General features: G+C 39.8%; 1 protein-coding gene across 1 annotated transcript in view; it reads right to left on the reverse strand.

Annotated features, from left to right (window-relative positions):
- Positions 1-1,352: 1,352 nt before the first annotated feature.
- Positions 1,353-21,622, reverse strand: part of ACP3 (acid phosphatase 3) — a gene marked incomplete at both ends in the record, with an annotated part of 40,886 nt that continues 20,616 nt past the window's right edge. Inside the window, 8 exons of the mRNA XM_081235873.1 lie at positions 1,353-1,542; positions 5,044-5,147; positions 7,081-7,163; positions 11,842-11,974; positions 13,293-13,385; positions 16,013-16,111; positions 20,381-20,533; positions 20,975-21,061. Coding sequence (XP_081091999.1) covers positions 1,353-1,542; positions 5,044-5,147; positions 7,081-7,163; positions 11,842-11,974; positions 13,293-13,385; positions 16,013-16,111; positions 20,381-20,533; positions 20,975-21,061 — 942 coding nt within the window. The remainder of the gene's footprint in view (positions 1,543-5,043; positions 5,148-7,080; positions 7,164-11,841; positions 11,975-13,292; positions 13,386-16,012; positions 16,112-20,380; positions 20,534-20,974; positions 21,062-21,622) is intronic.

The following is a 21,622-nucleotide window of genomic DNA, read 5'->3' on the forward strand; positions in this document are numbered from 1 at the left end:
CTGTGATTTATGTCAGAGTGTTCTGCCTATGTTTTCCTCTAAGAGTTTGATAGTGTCTGGCCTTACATTTAGGTCTTTAATCCATTTTGAGTTTATTTTTGTGTATGGTGTTAGGGAATGATCTAATCTCATACTTTTACATGTACCTGTCCAGTTTTCCCAGCACCACTTATTGAAGAGGCTGTCCTTTTCCCACTGTATATTCTTGCCTCCTTTATCAAAGATAAGGTGACCATATGTGCGTCGGTTTATCTCTGGGCTTTCTATCCTGTTCCATTGATCTATCTTTCTGTTTTTGTGCCAGTACCATACTGTCTTGATTACTGTAGCTTTGTAATACAGTCTGAAATCAGGGAGCCTGATTCCTCCAGCTCCATTTTTCGTTTTCAAGATTGCTTTGGCTATTTGGGGTCTTTTGTGTTTCCATACAAATTGTGAAATTTTTTGTTCTAGTTCTGTAAAAAATGCCAGTGGTAGTTTGATAGGGATTGCATTGAATCTGTAGGTTGCTTTGGGTAGTAGAGTCATTTTCACAATGTTGATTCTTGCAATCCAAGAACATGGTATATCTCTCCATCTATTTGTATCATCTTTAATTTCTTTCATCAGTGTCTTATAATTTTCTGCATACAGGTCTTTTGTCTCCTTAGGTAGGTTTATTCCTAAATATCCAATAAGTTTTTTCCTGGGAGGTATTCAGAACATTCTTACATTTCTTTCTTTTTTTTTTTAAATTTTGTTTATTTATTTATTTATGTCTGCCTTGGGTTTTTGTTGCTGTGTGCGGGCTTCCTCTAGTTGTGGAGAGCGGGGCCTACTCTTCATTACGGTGCGCAGGCTTCTCATTGTGGTGGCTTCTCCTATTGTGGAGCATGGGCTCTAAACATGTGGGCTTCAGTAGTTGTGGCATGTGGGCTCAGTAGCTCTGGAACGCGGGCTTAGTTGCTCAGCGGCACGTGGGATCTTCCCGGGCCAGGGCCTGAACCCGTGTCCCTTGCATTGGCAGGTGGACTCCCAACCACTGTGCCACCAGGGAAGCCCCCATTCTTACATTTCTAATTTTGTTCCAGTTTGATACGTGTTCCCCAAATTGCAATTCTTTGATCCCAAGTAAATATTTTCTGCTTCATTACTGCCTCCTGGGTTTATGTATGTTGACAAGGTTTATGGCAAGTAGGGGCAGGGCCAGGTGAAGAGGTAGGAGTTGCCTGAAGTTTAGGTCTCTGAAACATACAATTATTGCCCAAAACCTATTTCTTCCAAAGATGGGGTTGAAGCCAGTTTATATTCTCAAAGAACCATCCGTCTGGAGAAAGGGTGTTCTGTCCTCTCTGCAGAGCTCCGTGTGCACCCTAATCCATAGCGTCCTCAGTACCTTCATGGTTGATCATGGCACATTCTGTGGACCAGTCTTGGGGGATCACAGGGGCAACCAGCTCAGCAAACTTTGTCAGAGGGCAGCTGACGGTGCAACCAGGCAGCATGAGGGGATGTGGTTCATGCTGCGTCTCATTCCTATAGTACATCTCTATGAAGTACTCCCTGGTGGAGGAAGGTAGAGGAACAGGAGGAAAGACCTCTGTTAGTTCTGTGTTGTTGAACTGCCATTGAATTTCTTTCTACTTAGCCTGTACCATGTCAGCTGAAGGACTAGTGGAAGAATTTATGGGAATGAGTAGATATTAGCCAATTTAGCTGTGGGAAGAGGGGGACTGGGGCAGGTGGGCCAGATTGGGAGGGTGGAAATGGGAGGGCTGGTTTGTTAGATGACCAGGGGCATGCAAGGCAGGAATTGGGATGCTTAGTCAGAGAAGGAGCTGAGGGGCAATGGTTGGGGGAGCTGGGGGTGATTTGGTGAACCTTCAAGTAAGAAGTGGGGCGTAGGTGGGATGTTGGGTTTTCTTTCTCCTATTCTCTCTCTTTCATGCTTCACATTTGCTCTTTCCTTTTCTTTTTCCTCTCTCAATATTTCTTTCAGTCTTCCCTCTGAATGAATGTATTTTCACTCTCCTTAACCAGGCCAGAAACATGGAACTGAATAATATATAACATATGTGCTTGAACATACAGCAAGACTTATAAAAATGATACCTCAGAAAGAGGGGGTGGGCGTGTATTCAAGTCCTTACATTTGCTCATGTTGAGGAGGGCTCTCTTACCACTTTATTAAAAAAAAAACAATACACTGTTTAGGGAAGGACCATTGGCCCAAACCAACCTTGTAAAGCTAGTACAAGCTGCCTATGGAAGTCATTTGCCAAAGAGACAGGAGAGAAATTCAAGTATAGTAACCTCACAACTGCAACTTTTGGATGTTGTTATAAACAAGCCTTTCAAATAAATCACTTTAAGAAACCATATAAACAGTAGTAACCACAAATATTCATTTATATGTTTCTAGAAACTTCCCTAATATTATATGAATGAGCACTTATATCTTGGAATAACTTTTTCAGTGACAGTATCTTTTATCTCATGTTAATATGGCAAAGATGACTAATAGTCCATCAAAATTCATGATTCTCTTTACACAGAATAAAGTTACAGCTGAGAAGTGAGTACACTTCCCAGACTCCCTTGCACTCAGGAGGCACCAAGTGACTAATTTTAGCTAGTATAGTAGAATGTAAGTAGAAGTGACATATGCCCCTTCAGGGCTGAGGTGCTTGCTAAGCAGATTGTCTCCTCGACCCTCTCATTCTTTCCTACAAGCTCTCTGCAGGTGAGCACAGCACTCTTGAAGACTGTAGGTCCAAAAGATGGAATCCTGGGTCCCCAAATCACCATGTGTGAATCACACCATGGATGAGTCACTTCCTATTGGCCAGGAACATCTGCATTGGACTGTTAGATGAATGAGAAAGAAATCTCCATTGAGTTAAGCTTCTGAGATTTGAGGTTCATCTGTACAGCAGCCAAAATTACCCTTATTAATTAATATATTTGAAATATATTAATATATTTGGAAAACATTTTTAGGGGACTCAAAATTGGCTCCAGTGGTAAAGACACAAGTAAAGGTGCATACAAAGAGTTTGAATAAAAGTGTTTCATAAAATATGAAAGTGAGAAGAAGCACTATTTAACTTAGTGAATTATTTTATATAGTATATGATTTTAAGTTTATGTACCTAACCAAAAATTGAATAGTTTTAGAATATATTTAGCTATCTTATCTACAACCTTAGAAGTTTATATGTTTAAGGTGGATAAAAATCTAAAAATTCTCTTTTTCTCTCTTTATTTTCTCATAGGGATAAAGTGGGATCACCTTACACGGAGAATCCCCTAATTTGCTGGTATATACATACGCCTATATTTGTTAACTTGGATTCTCCTTGTTCTTAATCTATAAGCAAGCAAGTTTAACTTTTGATACTCCTCTGGAGTGTTAAAAAAATCTTAATATAACAACAAACTTGACTTCTGCCTGTGAGTGACAGTTGGTTACTTTTTTTTCTGTTGTTCAGTGTCTCTTAGTTGAAAAATACCCCACACTTGATTCATAATATGGATTTATTCAAGGTGGTGAGAAGGCGATTCAGTGAGAAAAAATGCTGCAGTGACCTAAATAAAAGCAGGCTCAGGACTAACGGGTACAGAAATCAGAGAGGAGGGAGGCTCGAGGAAAGTGGGTAGTTTCTTTTGTCTTATCCCGAAGAGACAGAGCTTACTCCTAGAGCTGATCCTGGAATTTTCACTAGATTTATTAACTCTGTGCCTGAAGCCAGTATTGACAGAGCACTTGTTGTCCACAGTCTTCTCACTCCCATTTTCAGCTCTGCTTGAATTTTCTCCATGTTATGGGTATTGTCTCTCCATCTGACTCTAGATATTTGAGAGCAAAACTTGCTAAGACCACATTTCAGTTCTATTTCATTGTGCTTGGCACCCAGTTAGAGGTTCAACAGAGGATGAACTTACCTTTCCCTAACTGTGCAGAACTCACTTTCTTTGTAAGCAGTGAAGATGTTGGTAGAGAATAGGCCTCTGTGTTGTTATTTTCCTACTCTACAACTTCAGGTGGCCAGAAACCTATAGCCAGGAATACAATTTGCAAAAAGAAATGCAGGGTGCCTTGTTTAAAAATTATTAAGAATTTCAGAATGGCGACACTGGGTCACTAAACCAAGCATGGGCTCTTCTGAGCACAGGGCCCTGTGTAATTGCAGTCAAGATCGTCCTGACTGCGGCTATTGTGAATGTTGTAAGGGGAGAGCAAAATGCACCTCCCCGGCTAACCCTGAAACAAAAATTTTGGGTCCTTGCCCTAACTTAGCCCCTGCCTTCTTCTTATTCCATCAATAATATTCAAGAGGTATCTTCCTCCCAATGAGAATGCCAGTGTCACAGCAGATACAAATTTTTGGTATGACCTTGGCTATAGTGACCAACTCTTACTGGTTTTCCCAGGGCTTTCCTGGTTTTAACAATGAAACTTACATGTTCTGGGAACCTCTCCAGTTCCAGGTAAACTAGGACACTTGGTCTCTCTAAACTTGGCCTTTCCAGTGGGCTTGAGCCAAGCCTTGGTCAGCTGGGGAGGGCCACACCAGATTGCAAAGTGGTGAACACTGAGCAGAGGTTGTACTTTAAGAATCCTACCTGATGGATATGAATTGCCAGAAGTTGGCAATTGACATCTTTAATTGAAAGAACATTATTTATAACCATCAACAAACTTAATTTTTCTCTTGACATCTTCTACCAGCCTGTGTTTTCCAAGAGAACAGTGTAATGTCCTCATCCTTCTTAGAACACCTTAATCTTTTTTTAAAAATGTAATTTCTGTCACTTAGGGTGGTTCTTTCAAATTTTTCGTCTACTGTGTCTGTACATTATTTCCCAATAAAAGTCATCATGAAAACAAAGAAAAAGGAAGTCATGACTAAGCAAAGATAGTGTTACTCACCACCATTCTTCCCTCTGAATATAAAACCAACCAGATAGACAAAACAACTCTTAAGTCAATAACAACAATAATGATAACAAAACCTGGGGTCCAGTGATATTAATTTTGAAAAACACCTCTTAGACACTTACCCCTTCTCAAAGTACAATTCCATCAAGTGGCAGGACGCATGGGGAGGAAGGATTCCGTTGTAAACATCTAGCGCCATCTGCAGGGCACTCACAGTAGTGTCATGCTACAGAGATTTGAAACAAACATTTTTGATCTTTATCTCTGGTTCAAATTTACAGTCAACAGATGTGTATCAAGCATTTGTAGAGCACCATGATGGTTTCTGATTCAATTAGATTTCCCATACCTCCAATGACTTAAGAAGTAAAGAGGGAAAGGACAAATTTTGGGTGCTAGGCAGTGAGATTTACATACATATAATTATTTCCTTTCAAAAGATGAAGAAACTGAAACCCAAAGGAATTAAGTTACTTGGGTGGAATTCCCTGGCTGTCCAGTGGTTAGGACTGTGGACTTTCACTGCTGAGGTCCCGGGTTCAATCCCTGGTAGGGGAACTAAGATCCCACAAGCCTTGTGGTGTGTCCAAAAACAAAAAAAGAAAAAAAAAAAAAGAAATTTAGTAACTTGCTTTATGTCATATATCTCCAAAGTGAAAGAAAGTAAAATCTGAGCCAAGTCTTCTGATTTTGTCCTATGCCTTCCCCAGTAGAACATCTCTCTGTTTTAGCCTGTTTCATTGATTTTCATTAAATTTTAAAATAATTTGGCATACATTAATGCTAGATTCTATATTTTTTTGCAGATTAGCATCATCTGTGATTTTAAAGCTGGGGAAGAATATATGAAGTTACAAATGTTTAGACAGAATAAAATGTAAGGAAGTAGAGTGCGTAGCTTAAAAAGAATTGTTAAAGGTTTATCTCAGAATAGCTGGAAGGCATAGGAGACTGGTTTTCAGCCCCAGTTTTGCCACCTATTAGTTATCTAATCTTAAGAAATCCTCAATTTTCATATCTACAAAATGGGCATAACATTTGGTTGCCTAAGCTCTATGGCAGCATATACATACTCAAAGGGTTAGAACTGATTTACTAGAGAAAAAGAAAAAAAAGGAGTGACAGATTTATGACTTGCCAAAAGTCACACAAGTTAGAACTGGAAACCAGATTAGAAACTGGAAAACCTGAAAGAATCAATTAATTTCAGGCCTACTTTTATCAAAGAAGCACTGCATTCTGTTCCCTCCATGAGCTCGTTCTCTAGTCTATACCATTTAGAACCCCAGATGATAAACTCCCTGTATCTTTAATAACCTCTTCCATCTTCTTGCAGAATGAAACAATGGCTTTCTCCAGCCAGACCACATCTGAGAAATCCTCTGTCCCGCAGAAGTGGATGGGAGACCGACTTAGCCCTCCATGTCCTGTTTCCCTGCCCATCCCAGACTCAAGGGACATGCATTTCATTGCATAGTGCATCTCTAGAATTCTCCCCTGACAATGTCTCTTTCCCTGGCTCCTGCTCCGAGATGGATGCTTTCTCCAAGATCTCTCTCTCTTTCCTTTCTGCACCCAGCTGTAGCTCTGACTTCAAGTTGTAGCTTTCCTTCCCTTTCCTTCTTATATCCCCTTTACTATCTGAAGTTTCCTCTTGGATGCAGCTGGCATTTCAAACCCAACTGCCTAATGGTACATTCATCTGACCCATGACCACCTCTATTAATGGTTCCACTCTCCTTCCAGTCATTGAGACTTGAAACATTACCTTCATCTGTGGCTTACCTTCCAGATCATTGTCCTCCGCCCACATTCCAACTCATCACCAAGTCTTGTACACTCAGCTTTCCTTGTAGTTCTCCTATCATTTTCCCTCTCCTGTTCCTGTTCTGGTTTCAGTTTGGGACAGAAGTGATGTTTCCCTTCTCTGAGGCACCAAAGCACTGGCCTGTATGACACTGCGATTCTGCTTTGCATGGTATTTATGTGCTTACTTTTCTTCTTGTCAGTATTGAACTGTAAATTCCTTGAGAGCCAGAATTATGTATTTAATTTTAAAGAATTTGAACAGGGAAATGATGACGAAGAAGATGAAGACTCCTCCTGAAAGAGCTCACACGCTTGAATAAACAGATGCTGAATGGGAACAAAATACTTACTGCAGAATACATAATGAGTTTTCTGTGGTTCAATGGCTGAGTTGCACTCTTCATGTGATAGAGGATTTCTTTGACCAGGACACCTTAAAGAAGATAGATCAACATTTGAGCTGAACCAAATATTGGCTTATATTTTAGTTCATAAGATTTTTGCTCAGTCATACAGAGATTCTGTCTGCCAGGATTCTTAAGACTTAAGAAGAGAGGACAAGAACTCATTTTTGTGGAGCATCTGCTGTGTGCTAATAGTGTGATTTGTATACATTATTTCACTGAATCCTGACTTCTATCCCCATTCATAAGTGAGGAAGCTGAGGCTCAGAGCCATTAAGTGAGACTCGCTCAGCTGGAGAAGGAGAGCTGGATTGGCATGTTAGGACTCTAGTATACCAGATTTTGTTAAAACTCAAGTTAGGAGGTTGATGAACTTGGAATTTCAGACAGCTTTTTACAGATAGTTGTTAGCCATTTCTCTTGTCCAGGGAAGGTCTGAAATGACAGGGTGGCATGCACCTCTCTGTCTTCATCACTCTGGCAGCCACACCTGTGAGAGGCCAGGGGAGAAAGCAGCTCTCTGGATGTCTGCAAGGGTGCAGACTGTCTTCTGTGGACATTGCTTCAGGTTACTCTGGGTGTCACTACTAGGGGGGCAGCCAGCACTTTTAGTTTTCATCTGAGGGCTCCATCTGTCGTCAGTAGAGGAAAGCTTTTGCCCTTTGCATTTGTTGCTCCTGAGGTGGTAAAAGGCACACAGAATCAGCACAGAGTCTCCATCCCATCAGCAGACACTGAGGCTGAGGGTACCTCATGGTGCAGGTGCTGTCCTGAGTACGTGCTGCCTCAGGGGCTTCCACATCATCCACCGAGGACTCCTTGTGTTTCTGTTGGTCATCTCTCTACAGTGCATGTGGTGTCCTCACTTAAGGATGACCAGTTTTCTTTTGTAATGAGCAGGGCATTGATGTTAACAGATTATGATCCCAGACTCTGTGGTCCACTAAGCAAAACATGCACTGAGCAGCTACGATGGGTGAATCAGACATGGCCCCTGTCCTCAAAAAGCTCATAAAACAGTGAGAAGAGACTGTCTATTAGTCTGTGTACCAATAAGCACAATAAAAGAGGGAGGTGATCTGCTCTTTCCGTGGATAATGGGGTTTCCTTGACTAGGAATAGAGGGAGCTAGAGGCTGCACTTCCCACAGATCTGCACCTTTCTGCTTCAGGGAAGGTTGCCCTCTGGGAGCCCTTCAGAGCTTAGGCTTGATCTTTGGGCCATGATGGAACTAAACTCTGTGGCCAAGTTTCTGGGAGTCATGACAGCCACCTTCAATCAGCAGCTTGTCCCTTGTCAGCAGGTGCCTTTGCAGCAGCTTTCAGTGTTGATGATGGAATAGATCAGCTCTTGGTTCTGGAGTGCTTGTGCAACTTGTCCCAGGAGAAAATAGGGGTAACTATCATAATCATCCACAGGCTCTGGCATGCCAATAGTCATGTTTTATAGGAGGGGAAACTGAGGCTCAGAGAGGTTCAGCAACTTGTCCAAGATCATACAACTTGTAAGTAGAGGGGCTGAGTTTCACTGCACCCAGCATGTTCAGCTTCAAAACCTTGGTCTTAAATATTAGGCCTCACTGTAGCTAGCTTCTAAGTTCCCTGGTGCATCATTTATTAAATCTGTATATACTAGACAAAATACTATTGATTTGAAGATATAAACTTCACTTCTCTCACTATTGGGCTATATCAGGAGTTGGCAAACTTGTTCTATAAAGGGCCAGTAGTACATGCTTTAGGCTCCGTGGGCCAGGTGTCTGTCACAACCATTCATTCTCAAGTGGAAGCACAAGAGCAGCCAAAGATACTACCTAAATGCATGAGTGTGGCTGAGCTTCAATAGCATTTTATTTACAAAAAATAGGCAGCAGGCTGGATTTGGCCTACAGGCTGTAGCCTGCTGACATCTGATCTACAGCAAGAAGCAGTTTCCATTAACACAAACAGGACCAGCCATATATTCCTAAATTAGCCTAGAGATTTTCTTGTGTGTATGGGGGTGTGTTGTGGGGGAAGACAATGGGAGGAGGATATTACTGAACAGTGTCACCCTTGAAACCAAGTGATGGAACAGAAGTTTTGGCAAAGGTAAGAAGATGCCAGGGCTTCCCTGGTGGCGCAGTGGTTGAGAGTCCACCTGCTGATGCAGGGGACACGGGTTCGTGCCCTGGTCCGGGAAGATCTCACATGCTTCGTAGCGGCTGGGCCCGTGAGCAATGGCCGCTGAGCCTGCGCTTCTGGAGCCTGTGCTCCGCAACGGGAGAGGCCACAACAGTGAGAGGCCTGCGCACCGCAAAAAAAAAAAAAAGAAGATGCCAGTCAAAGTCCTGATGTTCCCTTGTGACTCTGTCTCCCAGACTGTACATGCTTTCTCTGCAGAGTTGGGTTCAGGTGCTTCATAATAAGCGTGTAGTTGACAAATCTCTCTTGCCTTGCCAGATCTGAACAATATGCTGAGCTTGTGTCTTGGCAGGAATCACTAAGGAAACAATTTCCTGGTTTATCAATAGCACTGGGCTTCCCCTAGAAAATAGGACAGGTGTGTGCATATGAGTGCCAGTCCTTATAGAGTCCAAGACCCATAGACCACCTTAGGGAAGGACTCTGATAGACAAATATAGTTTATTGCACTCATCAGATGGGGAAACTGAGACCCAGAGAGGGGAAGTGACTTCCTCAAAATGCAATCTCTAGTAGTCAAAGGAAAAAAGTAAAGGAAATATGAAGCAAGCTGCTGGGAAAACCTCCATCTTATATTCAGATACAGACCCCTGCATTTATTAACAGATTCTAGTCAACCCCTACCTGGCTTTCCCTGCCCTTTTCTTCACCATCTCCTACATCTAGAGAAGTGCTTCTGAAACTTTATTGTACATGTGAGGTATCTAGGGATTTCATTAAAATGCAGATTCAGATTCAGCTAGTCTGGGGTGGGGCCTGGGATACTGCATTTCTTTCTAGGGGCTTGGCGATGCTGACGTTGCTGGTCCATGGACTGCATCCTTAGTAGTGAGGGGATGAATTCCCGAGCCCATCATGACTATGTTGGGGAAATGAAGAGTCTTGTCTCTACCGTCTGATGCATTTGGCCACCATACTGCTGGTCCCTGCTGGTTCAGGAATGAGATCTGGTGCTTATGTGGCCAACGATGCCCAACTTTCACCCTCTGCATCCTTTGTTGTTTGGTACATAGGATTGAGTTGCATCTTGGGCTCTGTTCCTACACACAGTCTGTGTCCTGCCTGCTAATTTTTCCTAAGACACCAGATTCCATCTATGACTCACCTCTGGATGCTCTCCCATCCCCAGGGTCTGGGTCTTGTGGTTCATGCCCTCAGCACGGAGTGAGGACTTGTACATCCTCATCAAGTCTCTCTCTGTACTGCACAGCCGGGGCTCTCTAACAGCAGTTCTGCAACACTATCACATCATTCATGACCACTGCCCTAAATTATTTGTCCCAAGGTACTTTGTTCACCTCATATGAAACTACTCCCCACCATCCTGACTTCATACCTACCTCATTAGCTGTTCTTGTTACAGCTTACTTCACTCTTCATATGAGCTTTTGTAGCTATAATTGACTCCTCTCCTGGTTGGTGACTTGAATTCCTTCTCTAGCTCTGCAGCCCTGAGTGAACATCCTCCCAGTCTGGTCCAACCCCCAGGATGCTTTGTCTCTGTATTCTCCTGGGGGTCTGCTGAACTTGCCCAACCTCATGGTGAATAGCGTCTTACAATTGTTGGAGTCCTGATGTGATTGTACTGTTTTCTTCAAAGTCTCTAGAGTATATGACTCAGAACATCTCCTGTGACTTAAAATTGCTTCATTGTTATGACAGCCTGGCATAATAGACTTCTTCTTTCTCTCCATCTTTAGTTTTAATGTCTACATTAACAACACCTGAACCTGTCATATCCTCAGGGGTCTCGGCCTGCCACTCAGCTGCCCTCAGAGCCTCAGCATTTATCCCCATCCTGCCTGATCTTGGCTTCTTTCTTCCACTCATCTATCCTGATTACAAGGGCTGGGTTCCTTCATTATGATTAGATGTCCTGTCCTACAAAGGGCCAAATCCATCTGAGAAGAGGCATCACTGAGAAGCAAACATCTTTCAACACCAATGGAAAAATTTAATCTGTGTCATAAACTTGTCAATTGCAATAGGTATTAATCTACAGGGCATAATTAGTCTGCAAATTAAACTGTATTAACTTTAACAGTGGCTACTGCCAAGGGTTTTAGGAAAACAGGCCACTTTTGCTATACCTCCCACTTGAAAAATTCACCCTGTAGGCCACCAGACACAATTGATTTTCATGTGGCTCAGATATAAAATCCATGATTCTTTGATCTGGAAAGGATGAAAAGTATCATTTAGCTTTAGCCCAAAGCTTCTGTTTTCCAGACGGGAAAACTAAGGCCCAGAGTGGGTAATATTAATGATCATAATAACACATAATGTTTGATAGTGTATTATGTATCAGGTACTCTTTGTGGTAAGCCTTTGGAATACATACATTCATTTTAATCCTTACTACGAAAGAAGTGGGTATTATTATTATCCCCAATTTGCCGAATGGAAACTGGTACAGGGGTGATTACGTGTCTAATTCAAGGTCACATAACTTATTAACGGTGGGACCAGGACTCAGACCCAGATCACTTAACCACAATGCTTCTCTCATTTTTAAAATACTTACCCCCCTGCAGTCTAGATTTCTCTTTCTGCTTGTGAATTCCATAGAGGGACAGGAGGGACAATTCTGATATTTCTTTCAACTTAGTCATGGTGTCCTCTGTGGCCCAGGAGGGTAAAGTGAAATTGTGAACACCCTGTAGTAAAGACAAAGGAAGAAAATGTATATTTTTATTTCTGACTGTCCTCTTTATTGACTTTTTAATCCCCTTTCCCCCACAAAAAGTACTGGGTCCAGCCTTTCTTGGGAGAGAGGTAGAGTTCATGAAAGAGGAGACCAAAGTGAAGTAGCCTACAGAAGAATTAAGTGAGAGAGAAGTAAAAAAAAAAAAAAAAAGGAATGTGGCCACAACTTGGAATAGCTCAGATCAAACTGTAGTAAGGAAAAAACAACCTCAAGACTTGAATCAAAAAGTGGGTTCTTGTTTTTATTGAAGACTCTTTTATAAGACTAACAAATCTTCCTTGAAACAGATGCTGATGATAAAGTGAAAATATTGCTAATGTCGTGTGTGCTTGGGTCAATGAACTCTAACATAGAGGGGTGCAAACTGTGTCATTTGCTATCAAGACGGAACTATGAAAGTAATTGTCATCCCCAGACACTCACAATGACCTCAAAATCAGAGGTGTATAGGAGTTATGTGGCTGGTCAGAATTTTGCCCCAAGATTCAGTGAACTGGCTGGGAAAACAGGATTATAGAGTTTTCCTTTTCTCCAGCAGGTGGAGAATGGTGATTGAGAAAAACATCATGAAGCCCTGAAACAATAGTAATTTATCTAGCTAAAAAGGTTATTTCACATGCATTGTATAGCAAAAGAGAAATTATTTCCTGATAAACCAATTTTAATAGCCTGGCTTAAAGTTGGCTTGCTTATTTCTATATCCAGAAATCAGCTAATTTTTTTCTTCTTCTTTCTGTACAACAGTATTGCTTTTTTCATTAAAGTCTATTTAATGGAATGGAGCCCAGTGTTCCTGAGTGACTGAAAAATAAGTAAGTGGTAAGGCACAGAAAAAGCAATTTTGCCTAAATTTTCTTTTTTTTAAAGATTTTTTTTGATGTGAACCAGTTTTAAAGTCTTTATTGAATTTCTTACAATATTGCTTCTGTTTTACGTTTGGGTTTTTTGGCCGTGAGTCATGTGGGATCTTACTTCTCCAACCAGGGATCAAACCCACACCTCCTGTATTGGAAGGCAAAGTCTTAACCACTGGACCACCAGGGAAGTCACTGCTTATAACGTTCTAAAGGGTGAATACATAAATAAGAGAGAGAAGAAGTCAGAATTTTCAAGTTAATATAAAGAAGTCTTGACTTATGTTTCAATGTCAAAGGAAGTCTAAATAATACATCTATATAAAAGCAAAAGAAAATGTATTCGTCTGTTTCAAAATAGGCATAAATCATAAAATCAGATGGTAAGTCAATCTTTGATATTTTTTCTTTTACCTCACAAAATAAAGGGTCGTAGACTTTACTCCAAATTCCAAAAAGGTCCTGGTCATGGTATCCTGTAAATTTTGGCAAGATTTCTATAAAATCCTGAAACACACACAGAGGGAGAAAAATTTTACACCAGGGTTTCTCGACTTGGGCATTACTGATATTTGGACAGGATAATTCTTTGCTATGGGGCTGCCCTGTGCACTGTAGGATGCTCAGCAGCATCCCTGGCCTCTACCCACTAGATGCCACATCATCTCTAGTCCCTCAGTTGCAACAACCCAAAATGTCTCCAGACATTGACAAAGGGTCCCTGTGAGGCAAACTTGCCCCCGTTGAGAACTGCTGTTCTTCACATGAAAGTGCACCAGTAATAGTGGTTACGTTAATGCCAACCCAAAGATTTTTACAAATGCTAATTGATCATTTCTTATTATTACATTAAAAATGTGGGCACCTGCTGGCTTACTGCCACATGTTCCTGGTTTGTCCTGGAATCAGACTGAAGTGCACTGCCTCAAATTCATCTTGGAAGTAGGTGAAGTATAACTCACATGTAAATGAGTGGAAGGTGAGAAGGGAAAGCATGTCTCAGACCAAAGCACCCCAGGAAAACACAACAGAAACTGGGTCTGGTATCTGGCTATAACTGTGGGATTTGGATGGGATGCAAACCTTTCTACAAGTTCTGTATTATTTTTAGATTGTCATGGTAATGAGACCCATTGGTCAGCTGTCTGCATGATGAATTGGTAGCAATTTCTGGGAAGCCTTTGGAAGATACTGTTTGTCTGTTGAATAAATTTTCTAGGAAAATATAATTTGCTAATATTAACCCAAATGGATTTCCATAAAATAAACAGAAATAATTATTAAAGAGACCAAAACCTCCCCTAATAAAACAAAACAAAAGCTCCAGGGCCAGATAACTTTATTGGGAAATTCTACCAAGCTTTGTGCTATTTTAACTGACCTGGAGCAGAAAAAAAGAAAGAAAACTTCCAAAAAAGTTGTATAAGCATTGATACTGACAAAGACTGACCAGAAAAGAAAACTATTGTCCAAAGTTACTTTGAATATCAGTGCAAAAAGTCTAGGTAAAATATTAACAGATAATTCAATATCATACTAAAAAAAAGGGAGGCTTGAATCTAGACATGTAAAGATAGTTCAATAATAGTAAATCTATGAATATAATTAATCTTAGTAATTGATCCAAGAAAAAAAAATAACTTGATTTTACTAAAAAGGTTGAAAAGACCTTTCAAGAATTGAACACCAATATTGACAAAAACACTCAAGAAAATAGGAAAGATAGCTAATTTCTTAAACTGATAAAAAATATATCTATTTGGTCCAAAAGCCAGAATTCTTAATAGGGAAATACTTCTAAAATCAGGAATAAGACAAGGATACCCACTACCAATACTATTATGTAATACTGGACTGTAAGTACTGGCCAGTACAAATAGGCAAAATAAATCAGAGGTATAAATTTTGGAAAAGTAGACGTAAGCCATAATTTTTTTTGCAGATATTATAAGCCTAGAACAAACTTAACAAAAAATATAAAGACCTATATGAAGAAAACCTTAAAACAATCTTGAAGATAAGAACAAATAGGAAAATGTATCATGTTCTTGGAAAGGAAGACTCAACAAATTTGCAACAAAGTTGCAAATTCTCCCTAAGTTAATTTATACATTTAATATAACCCCAACAGAAACACTGAAAAGTTAAATGAAAAGATACCCATGAAAACTCAGAAAAAGTAGAGAATGAGGGAGAGAATATGTAATATGCTTTAAATATTAAAGCATACAAAATTCGTAATAATTATAACAGTGTGGTTTTGGCTAATAAAATGAAAGAATAATTAAAAAGAATAAAAATTCTAGAAATAGACCTTATACATATGGGAATTTTAATATGTAACAGCTCAAATTAGTGGGGAAAAGAAGAACTACTCAATAAACAGTGACAGAGCAATTAGGTAATATTCTGGAAAAAACTTCAGTAGGATACATACTTCACACCTAACACCAGTATAAACTGTAAATGGGTACAATATGTAAATGTAAAAATGAAGCTATAGTAGAATTAGAAGAAAGCATTGCAGACTTCCTTTATAACCCAGGAGTCATGAAGGCTTTTCTAAATACGACTACAAATATACAAACCATAGATGGCTATATCTGCACACCAACAACCATATGGCAAAAACGCTGTAAACAAGTCAATAGGAAAACAATAAAAAGAGGGCCATTTGTATCCCAGAAAAAAAAAAGTTAAGAGAGAGAAAGCTCCTAAAACTTTATAAAAAGAAGAAAACCAATAACCCAAAAGAAAAATGGTGAAGGGATATGAACAGAATAGAAAATACAAATGGCTTTTAACTAGACGAAGATACCCAAAGCTCACTCATTGTAAGAGAAACGTACTACAGCACAGTGTTCTATAATAGTGATGATACTGGTCTTTCTTGTCTCATTCCTGATTTTGGAGGGAATGCTTCTAGTGATACCATCTTTCACTTACAGATTGGCAAATATCCTCATAGTTGTCTACGCACTGTTCAGAAGGCTGTGGAGAAACAGGCACTCTTATGTATTTCTGATGGGAGTAGAAATTGGTATAACCTCATTGAAGGGTAATTTGATAATATTCAAATTATCCCAGAATTTCCACTATTTCTGCATACCACTAAATAACACATTTTTGTTAACCTTATAAGGACGCAGCCTCCTTTGGAATTCCTCTGATTTCAAAGTCTTCCTCTCAAGTTCTTGAAAACGAGAGCAGTTCCTGAAAGGCAGGTATAGCAACTGAGGAAAAAGAGAAATCGTAAATCTTGTATTAGTCGAAAGAACTAAAGAAGCTGCAGCCATTAGGTATAAAGTGACCTGAGTAAAAGATTCAAATGTGTTTTGAGCTGAATGGAATTCTAAAATTGAGGAAAAAGAGATAAATGATCTGCAGGTCTTAAATAGTAGGATATATACCCAAAACTCAAAATCTTTCTTTTTCATTTCATGAACTTGCCTAAATAGAACTGCGCTATTGGTAAATATTCACACTTCGCGGTTTTCCCTGTGAAATGATAACAATTATCTCGCTTCCTTCCACACCTCTTTCATTTCTAGCACTAGATGCACATCTATGTGCATGTGTGCACACACATACACACACACAAACACAAACACAAGTATAGAGAAATGAACTAGAGGTTCCAGAAATAACCTTAAGAGATTGATTAACCATTCACTGAAATACGTTCTTGCAAATTTGCAGACTGTTAAAATAACGGAACATAATAAACACATAGAAAAATATATTTGAAAACCTATTATGAGGACAAAATGATCATCCAAAAATGAGTTTAAATTTGACAGTCTTTTGTAGTTTTAATTATAATCTATAGGCTGGTGACTCCCAAGTTCATTTTGTTGCTCTTACTTTCCATCTGAGCTAGTCCTGTATTTTCAGCCTTTGGTGGATATCACCAGTTGGATGTTCTCTTCATCTTCAAATTTGACATGTACAAACCTGAACTCCACTTCATTTTTAACCATTTCCTTTTTGTAATCTCTCTACTTTTGCCAGTGATGAAATTTATCATCCTGCTTCATAGACTAATCACTTTTGCCTGTCTATTTTTAAAACACAGTTGGCCTTGAACAATGCAGAGATTAGGGTGGTTAACCCACACACAGTGGAAAATCTGAGTGTAGCTTCACAGTCTGTATCCACTGTTCTGCATCTGGGGGAGTAGACCAACTGGGGATCATGTAGTACTGTGGTACGAATTCATTGAAAAAAATTGCATATAAGTGGACCTGTGTAGTTGAAACCCTCATTGATCAAGAGACAACTGTATATCCAAAAGAGACCCCTTTTCTTTACTTTCATTGTCCCCTCCCAGTCCAGACCACCATAATCTGTGTTTCAACTACTGTAAGAGCTTCCTATGTGATCAGTTTGCATCACAATTCATCCTCCACACAGCAACCACACTAATCCTTTTTCTTTTATTTTTGTAGATGCTAATATCAATATTTTAAAACATCAATCAGATCATGCCATTCTGTAGTTTATAACTTTCACTGGCTTTCCATTTTACTTGGAATAAAATCCAAACTCAAGCCCTAGTGACCTTTTTGTCCTGCTTTCCTACTGCTGCCCCCTCACTCACTCCTCTCCAGCAACACTGGGGGCCTTCTTGCTGTCCCCTAAACACACAGGCTGGGGGTCTCTGTGTTCCCTGCCTGAGACACTCCCCCCACTCCAGCTCTTCTAGACATCCTGCCCAGCCACTATCACATTACCTTGTTTTATTGCCTTCAAAGAACTCACTGCCATTTGAAATTATTGTATTTATTTTCTTCTTTATCATCCTATCATTCCTATAAAATATAAACTCGAGGATATCCAGAGTCTTGTCTTTCTTGTTCACTGCTGTGTTGTCAAAGCCTAGAACAGGGCCTGGCATATTAGTACCTACTCAAAAACCATTTTATTTTTGTAAGTTGCTTCCTTGTCACGTTCTTCTGTGTCACCTTGTCTTACCTCACCTTCCTTCCCCTAATGTCTTTAACATCTAATTTCAGGCCTTCACTTCCTCACTCCTGCATGACTTCAACAGTTGTTTTCAGAGGGCTCAGTATCTTCCCTCCAAGCCACTGTCAGACAAATGCCCCAAAGCACTGCTTATTGTGTGTGTGCACAGTACTGAGGGAGGTACACAGTTTTTCTATGCCCCCTGCTTTACATCTAAATTTCCCTGCCTGGCTTTCACAATTTTCCATAGGAGAAATGACACTGTTGAGGGGAAAAGCACAGGACTGTTCATCTAAAGGTCTAGGTTTTAATGAATTACTTAACCTTTCTAGACTTTAGTTTTCTCATCTCACATATTGAAAGAATCAGGCTGAAAATGGAATAATCACCTAAACGTCTGTCCAGAATTTTGAAAGTTACAAAGTCATTTCCTTTTCTTAACTGAGTTGGTTTTCACAAATCCCTGTGAAGAATTTAGATGGGTACTGTTGTTCCCATTTTACAGAAAAGGAAACTGAGGTGCAGGGAAGTTATTCAAGGTCAAGTATCTGAAGTGGTAGGTGGCTCTCAGACTCAGGTTTTCCCAGCTTTAAATTCAGCCCTCCTTCTACATCACACTGCCTTTGTCTCAAGATTCCTTCTGGCTATTAAATTTGGATTCTCTAACCTGTGCCTGACACACTTATTCAGTCTTATTTTCATTCTTTCTAAATATGAACTCTGAACACAGAAGGGCAAGCACTCTACCTTGACTCAAAGCTAAGCTTTTGGGCTGTGTTGCTCTCCTTTCCTACCCTCCTCCAAGATCTGTTTCAAGTTCTCACTCTGTCCATGAAGACTTGAATGACTGCCCTTTGGTAGCTCTGAGTATGTCTTATTCTCTGAATTCCTCCAGCATGTGCAGCTTGTTCTTGAAATCATTGCCCTCCACTTGCATTGTATTCTACACACTTCACAAGTGTGAATCTTTTTTCATCAAATGGATTATAAATTAGGGAAGAAAACTGGCCTCGTATTTCCCTTCTATTTCTGTATAGTGGTTAGCAAAGTTCTAGGAATAACTTTGATTGATTGATTGATTTTGTTAAATATCCTAGTTGATGTTAGAGAGAATTGTTTTCATCTTAGTGAGTAGGTAGCAGGAAGCCACAATCTTGCTTGTTTCTTTCTCCCTCTTCCTCACTCTCCCTGTTTTTCTTCCTCTTCTAATAGCACCTGCATTCTCTTTACTATGTAATTTAATCACTATCTTTCAAGATTAAAGGTTAAACAGCTACCCTGGTCTATATTGGTTAAATTTGGTGCTTCCGTCCAGTCTTTGTAGAAAAGGCTGTGGTAAAAGTGAAGTTTCTTCTTTTTCGAAGAAAATATTCACAAGCTCCTAAGAACACTGATAATCATAATGATTCCCTTCTGATTGTTGATGGAAAGAAGCATAAATAAATCATCCTTTATTTTCCTTTATTTTCAACCTCACTAGAGTGAGGTTGACAGGGTTAAGCTCTTTCTACAAAGCACTTGGGAAAAATTCTTAAGTCACCAGTTTCAGCAATTAAGTCAGATTTCTTGGTAACCCAGCCCAGAGCTCTCTGAGCAACATTCTAGATCTGGTAGTCATGCTAAGCCTCAGTCATAAAGAGAGGAGATGGTCATGTTATAATGTGACTGCAGGGGAATTAGGAAGGGTTCCTTGTCCCAAACTATTTCCTTCACACAGTCCTAAATTCCACATCTGGAAGATTAGTTAGATTTATTTATTACTATTTAAAAAAATAGCAATTCCTCTGGAAAGATAAAAGAGTTCTTGGTCAGTCCCACCTAGTGTAAATAAATTTGAGAGTTTCTCTCAAACAACCTCATTTAGGCAACTTGGTTTATGGTACTTGTTCTCAGACTTGGCTGTCCACTAGAATCATCTAGGGAGATTTTTAAAAAGTACTAATGCCTGGGTCCCACCTTCAGAGATTCTGATTTATTATGGCATGTGCCCTAAGCATCAGGACTTTAAAAAATTTCCAGATGATTCTAACAGGCAGCTAACTTTGAGAACCACTAGTTTACACTAAAGGAAAATGCTCTGGAATGAGATCAGCCTGGTTCTAGTCTCAGTAGTGATGTTTATCAGCTGTGTGACTTTGGATCTATTTTGTTTGACTTCTCGGAGCACTTTTTTCCCCTGGCTTGAAAAGAAGGACAATAATATTGTTCATTCAAGGTTGTTATGAAAGGTAAATATGATGACACATATAAAGTGTTGGGCACTAATTATGTGATCTTTCTTTTTCACCCTGCCTAGGAATGGGGATTACCAAAAGTTGAAGGACTAACAAAACAAAGTGGATAATAAAGCTCTAAAGATAAATTCTGTTCCTACTCCCTCCTGTTAGGACTTTCTATGTCCTTTGCACCTTTATTTAGGAAAGAATTAAGACTGCACAGCCCACGAAGTGTCCAGACTCCCAGCTCCACAAGTCCTGAGCAGCCTGCCTTCCTTCTTCCAGAACCAATGAAATCCCCCTTTTTTCCATAATACTGACCCGATCTTCAGAAACAGGGACTGTGTGCACCGGGATGGGCTGCCAGGGTAGGCTGGGATTCCAGACACTGATATCTTCTGGGGGAAATAGGGCTGCAAGGTTTGTCATAGCACTCATCAAAGCCCGGTCAATATCCGTGCTTCGAACATAAACCTAGAGTGGGAAAATCAAAGCAGAATCCAATAGAGAGGAACTGTGGGTATTTTTTTTTTCCTATGGAGCTAATAGTGTATTTGAGAAAGGGCAGGACACCTACACCAAAATATTAGCAGACATTGTGGTAGCATCATGATCATAATGCCTATTATGGAAGAGACAATATTATGAGCATGCCATGGCATAAAGCAACCTGGTATGCCAACAGCTGAATTGACAAAAGAGACCAATCAAGTGGTGGCTACTTGCCAAGCCTAAGTATTCACCGTAGGTGTCCATGTTGATCTTACTTATATGCATACTTTTTTTTTAAGGAGTACATTTGTAAACAAGACATCTGACTTTAATAAGTTCCTTGAGAAACAGGGAACTTTTACAAATACATTATGCTAAATTATTTCAAGGGGCAAGTTTCCCACTATTACTTTCCCAACTTACCTGTTCGTGTTTATAGGACTTGTTCAAGAAATTTTCATATCGTTTCCTTATATATTGTCCAAGTTCATAATGCTGCTCCATGCCCAGCTATGGGAACAAATAAAAGCAAAAATTAGTGAAAGTAAGTTCTGTGAAGCTGTGTGTCTCATCTCTCCTCATTGATTATGTAGAGTGAACAATAGTGTACTTTAATAGTGCCACAATAACAACACATTTTTAAATGAAAACAGGAAAAGAGAGCTGTAATCTTTCACGATGACTCCCTGAGAAAACTCAATTCATTGTCATTAGCACTTAACATAGAGCCTTGTACAGTTAATAACTGGTGATTGATCTGATTTAAGTAAGTGGTTCATCTCTGGTGTGGTAGAGCATGCAATGGTTCATTTTTGTGCCAGAGAATTTCAAGGGCTGGTTACCATGTGGAAGAAATTCAACTATCTGATAAGAGGTTGGACTTGATGAATCTAAAGGTCACTTTCAACCTCTGGCTGCAATGATTTATTATCTGCACAGTTCATTTACGTCTGGTTCATGAAAAACTAGAGCCTATTACTCAAAGTGTGGTCTGTGGATCAGCAGTATTAGCATCACTTGGGAGTATGTTAGAAACCAAATTCTTGGGCCACACCCTTGACCTACTAAATC

This window comes from Mesoplodon bidens (genome assembly GCF_964165515.1).
Source record: "Mesoplodon bidens genome assembly, chromosome: 5".
Taxonomy (NCBI): Eukaryota; Metazoa; Chordata; class Mammalia; order Artiodactyla; family Ziphiidae; genus Mesoplodon; species Mesoplodon bidens.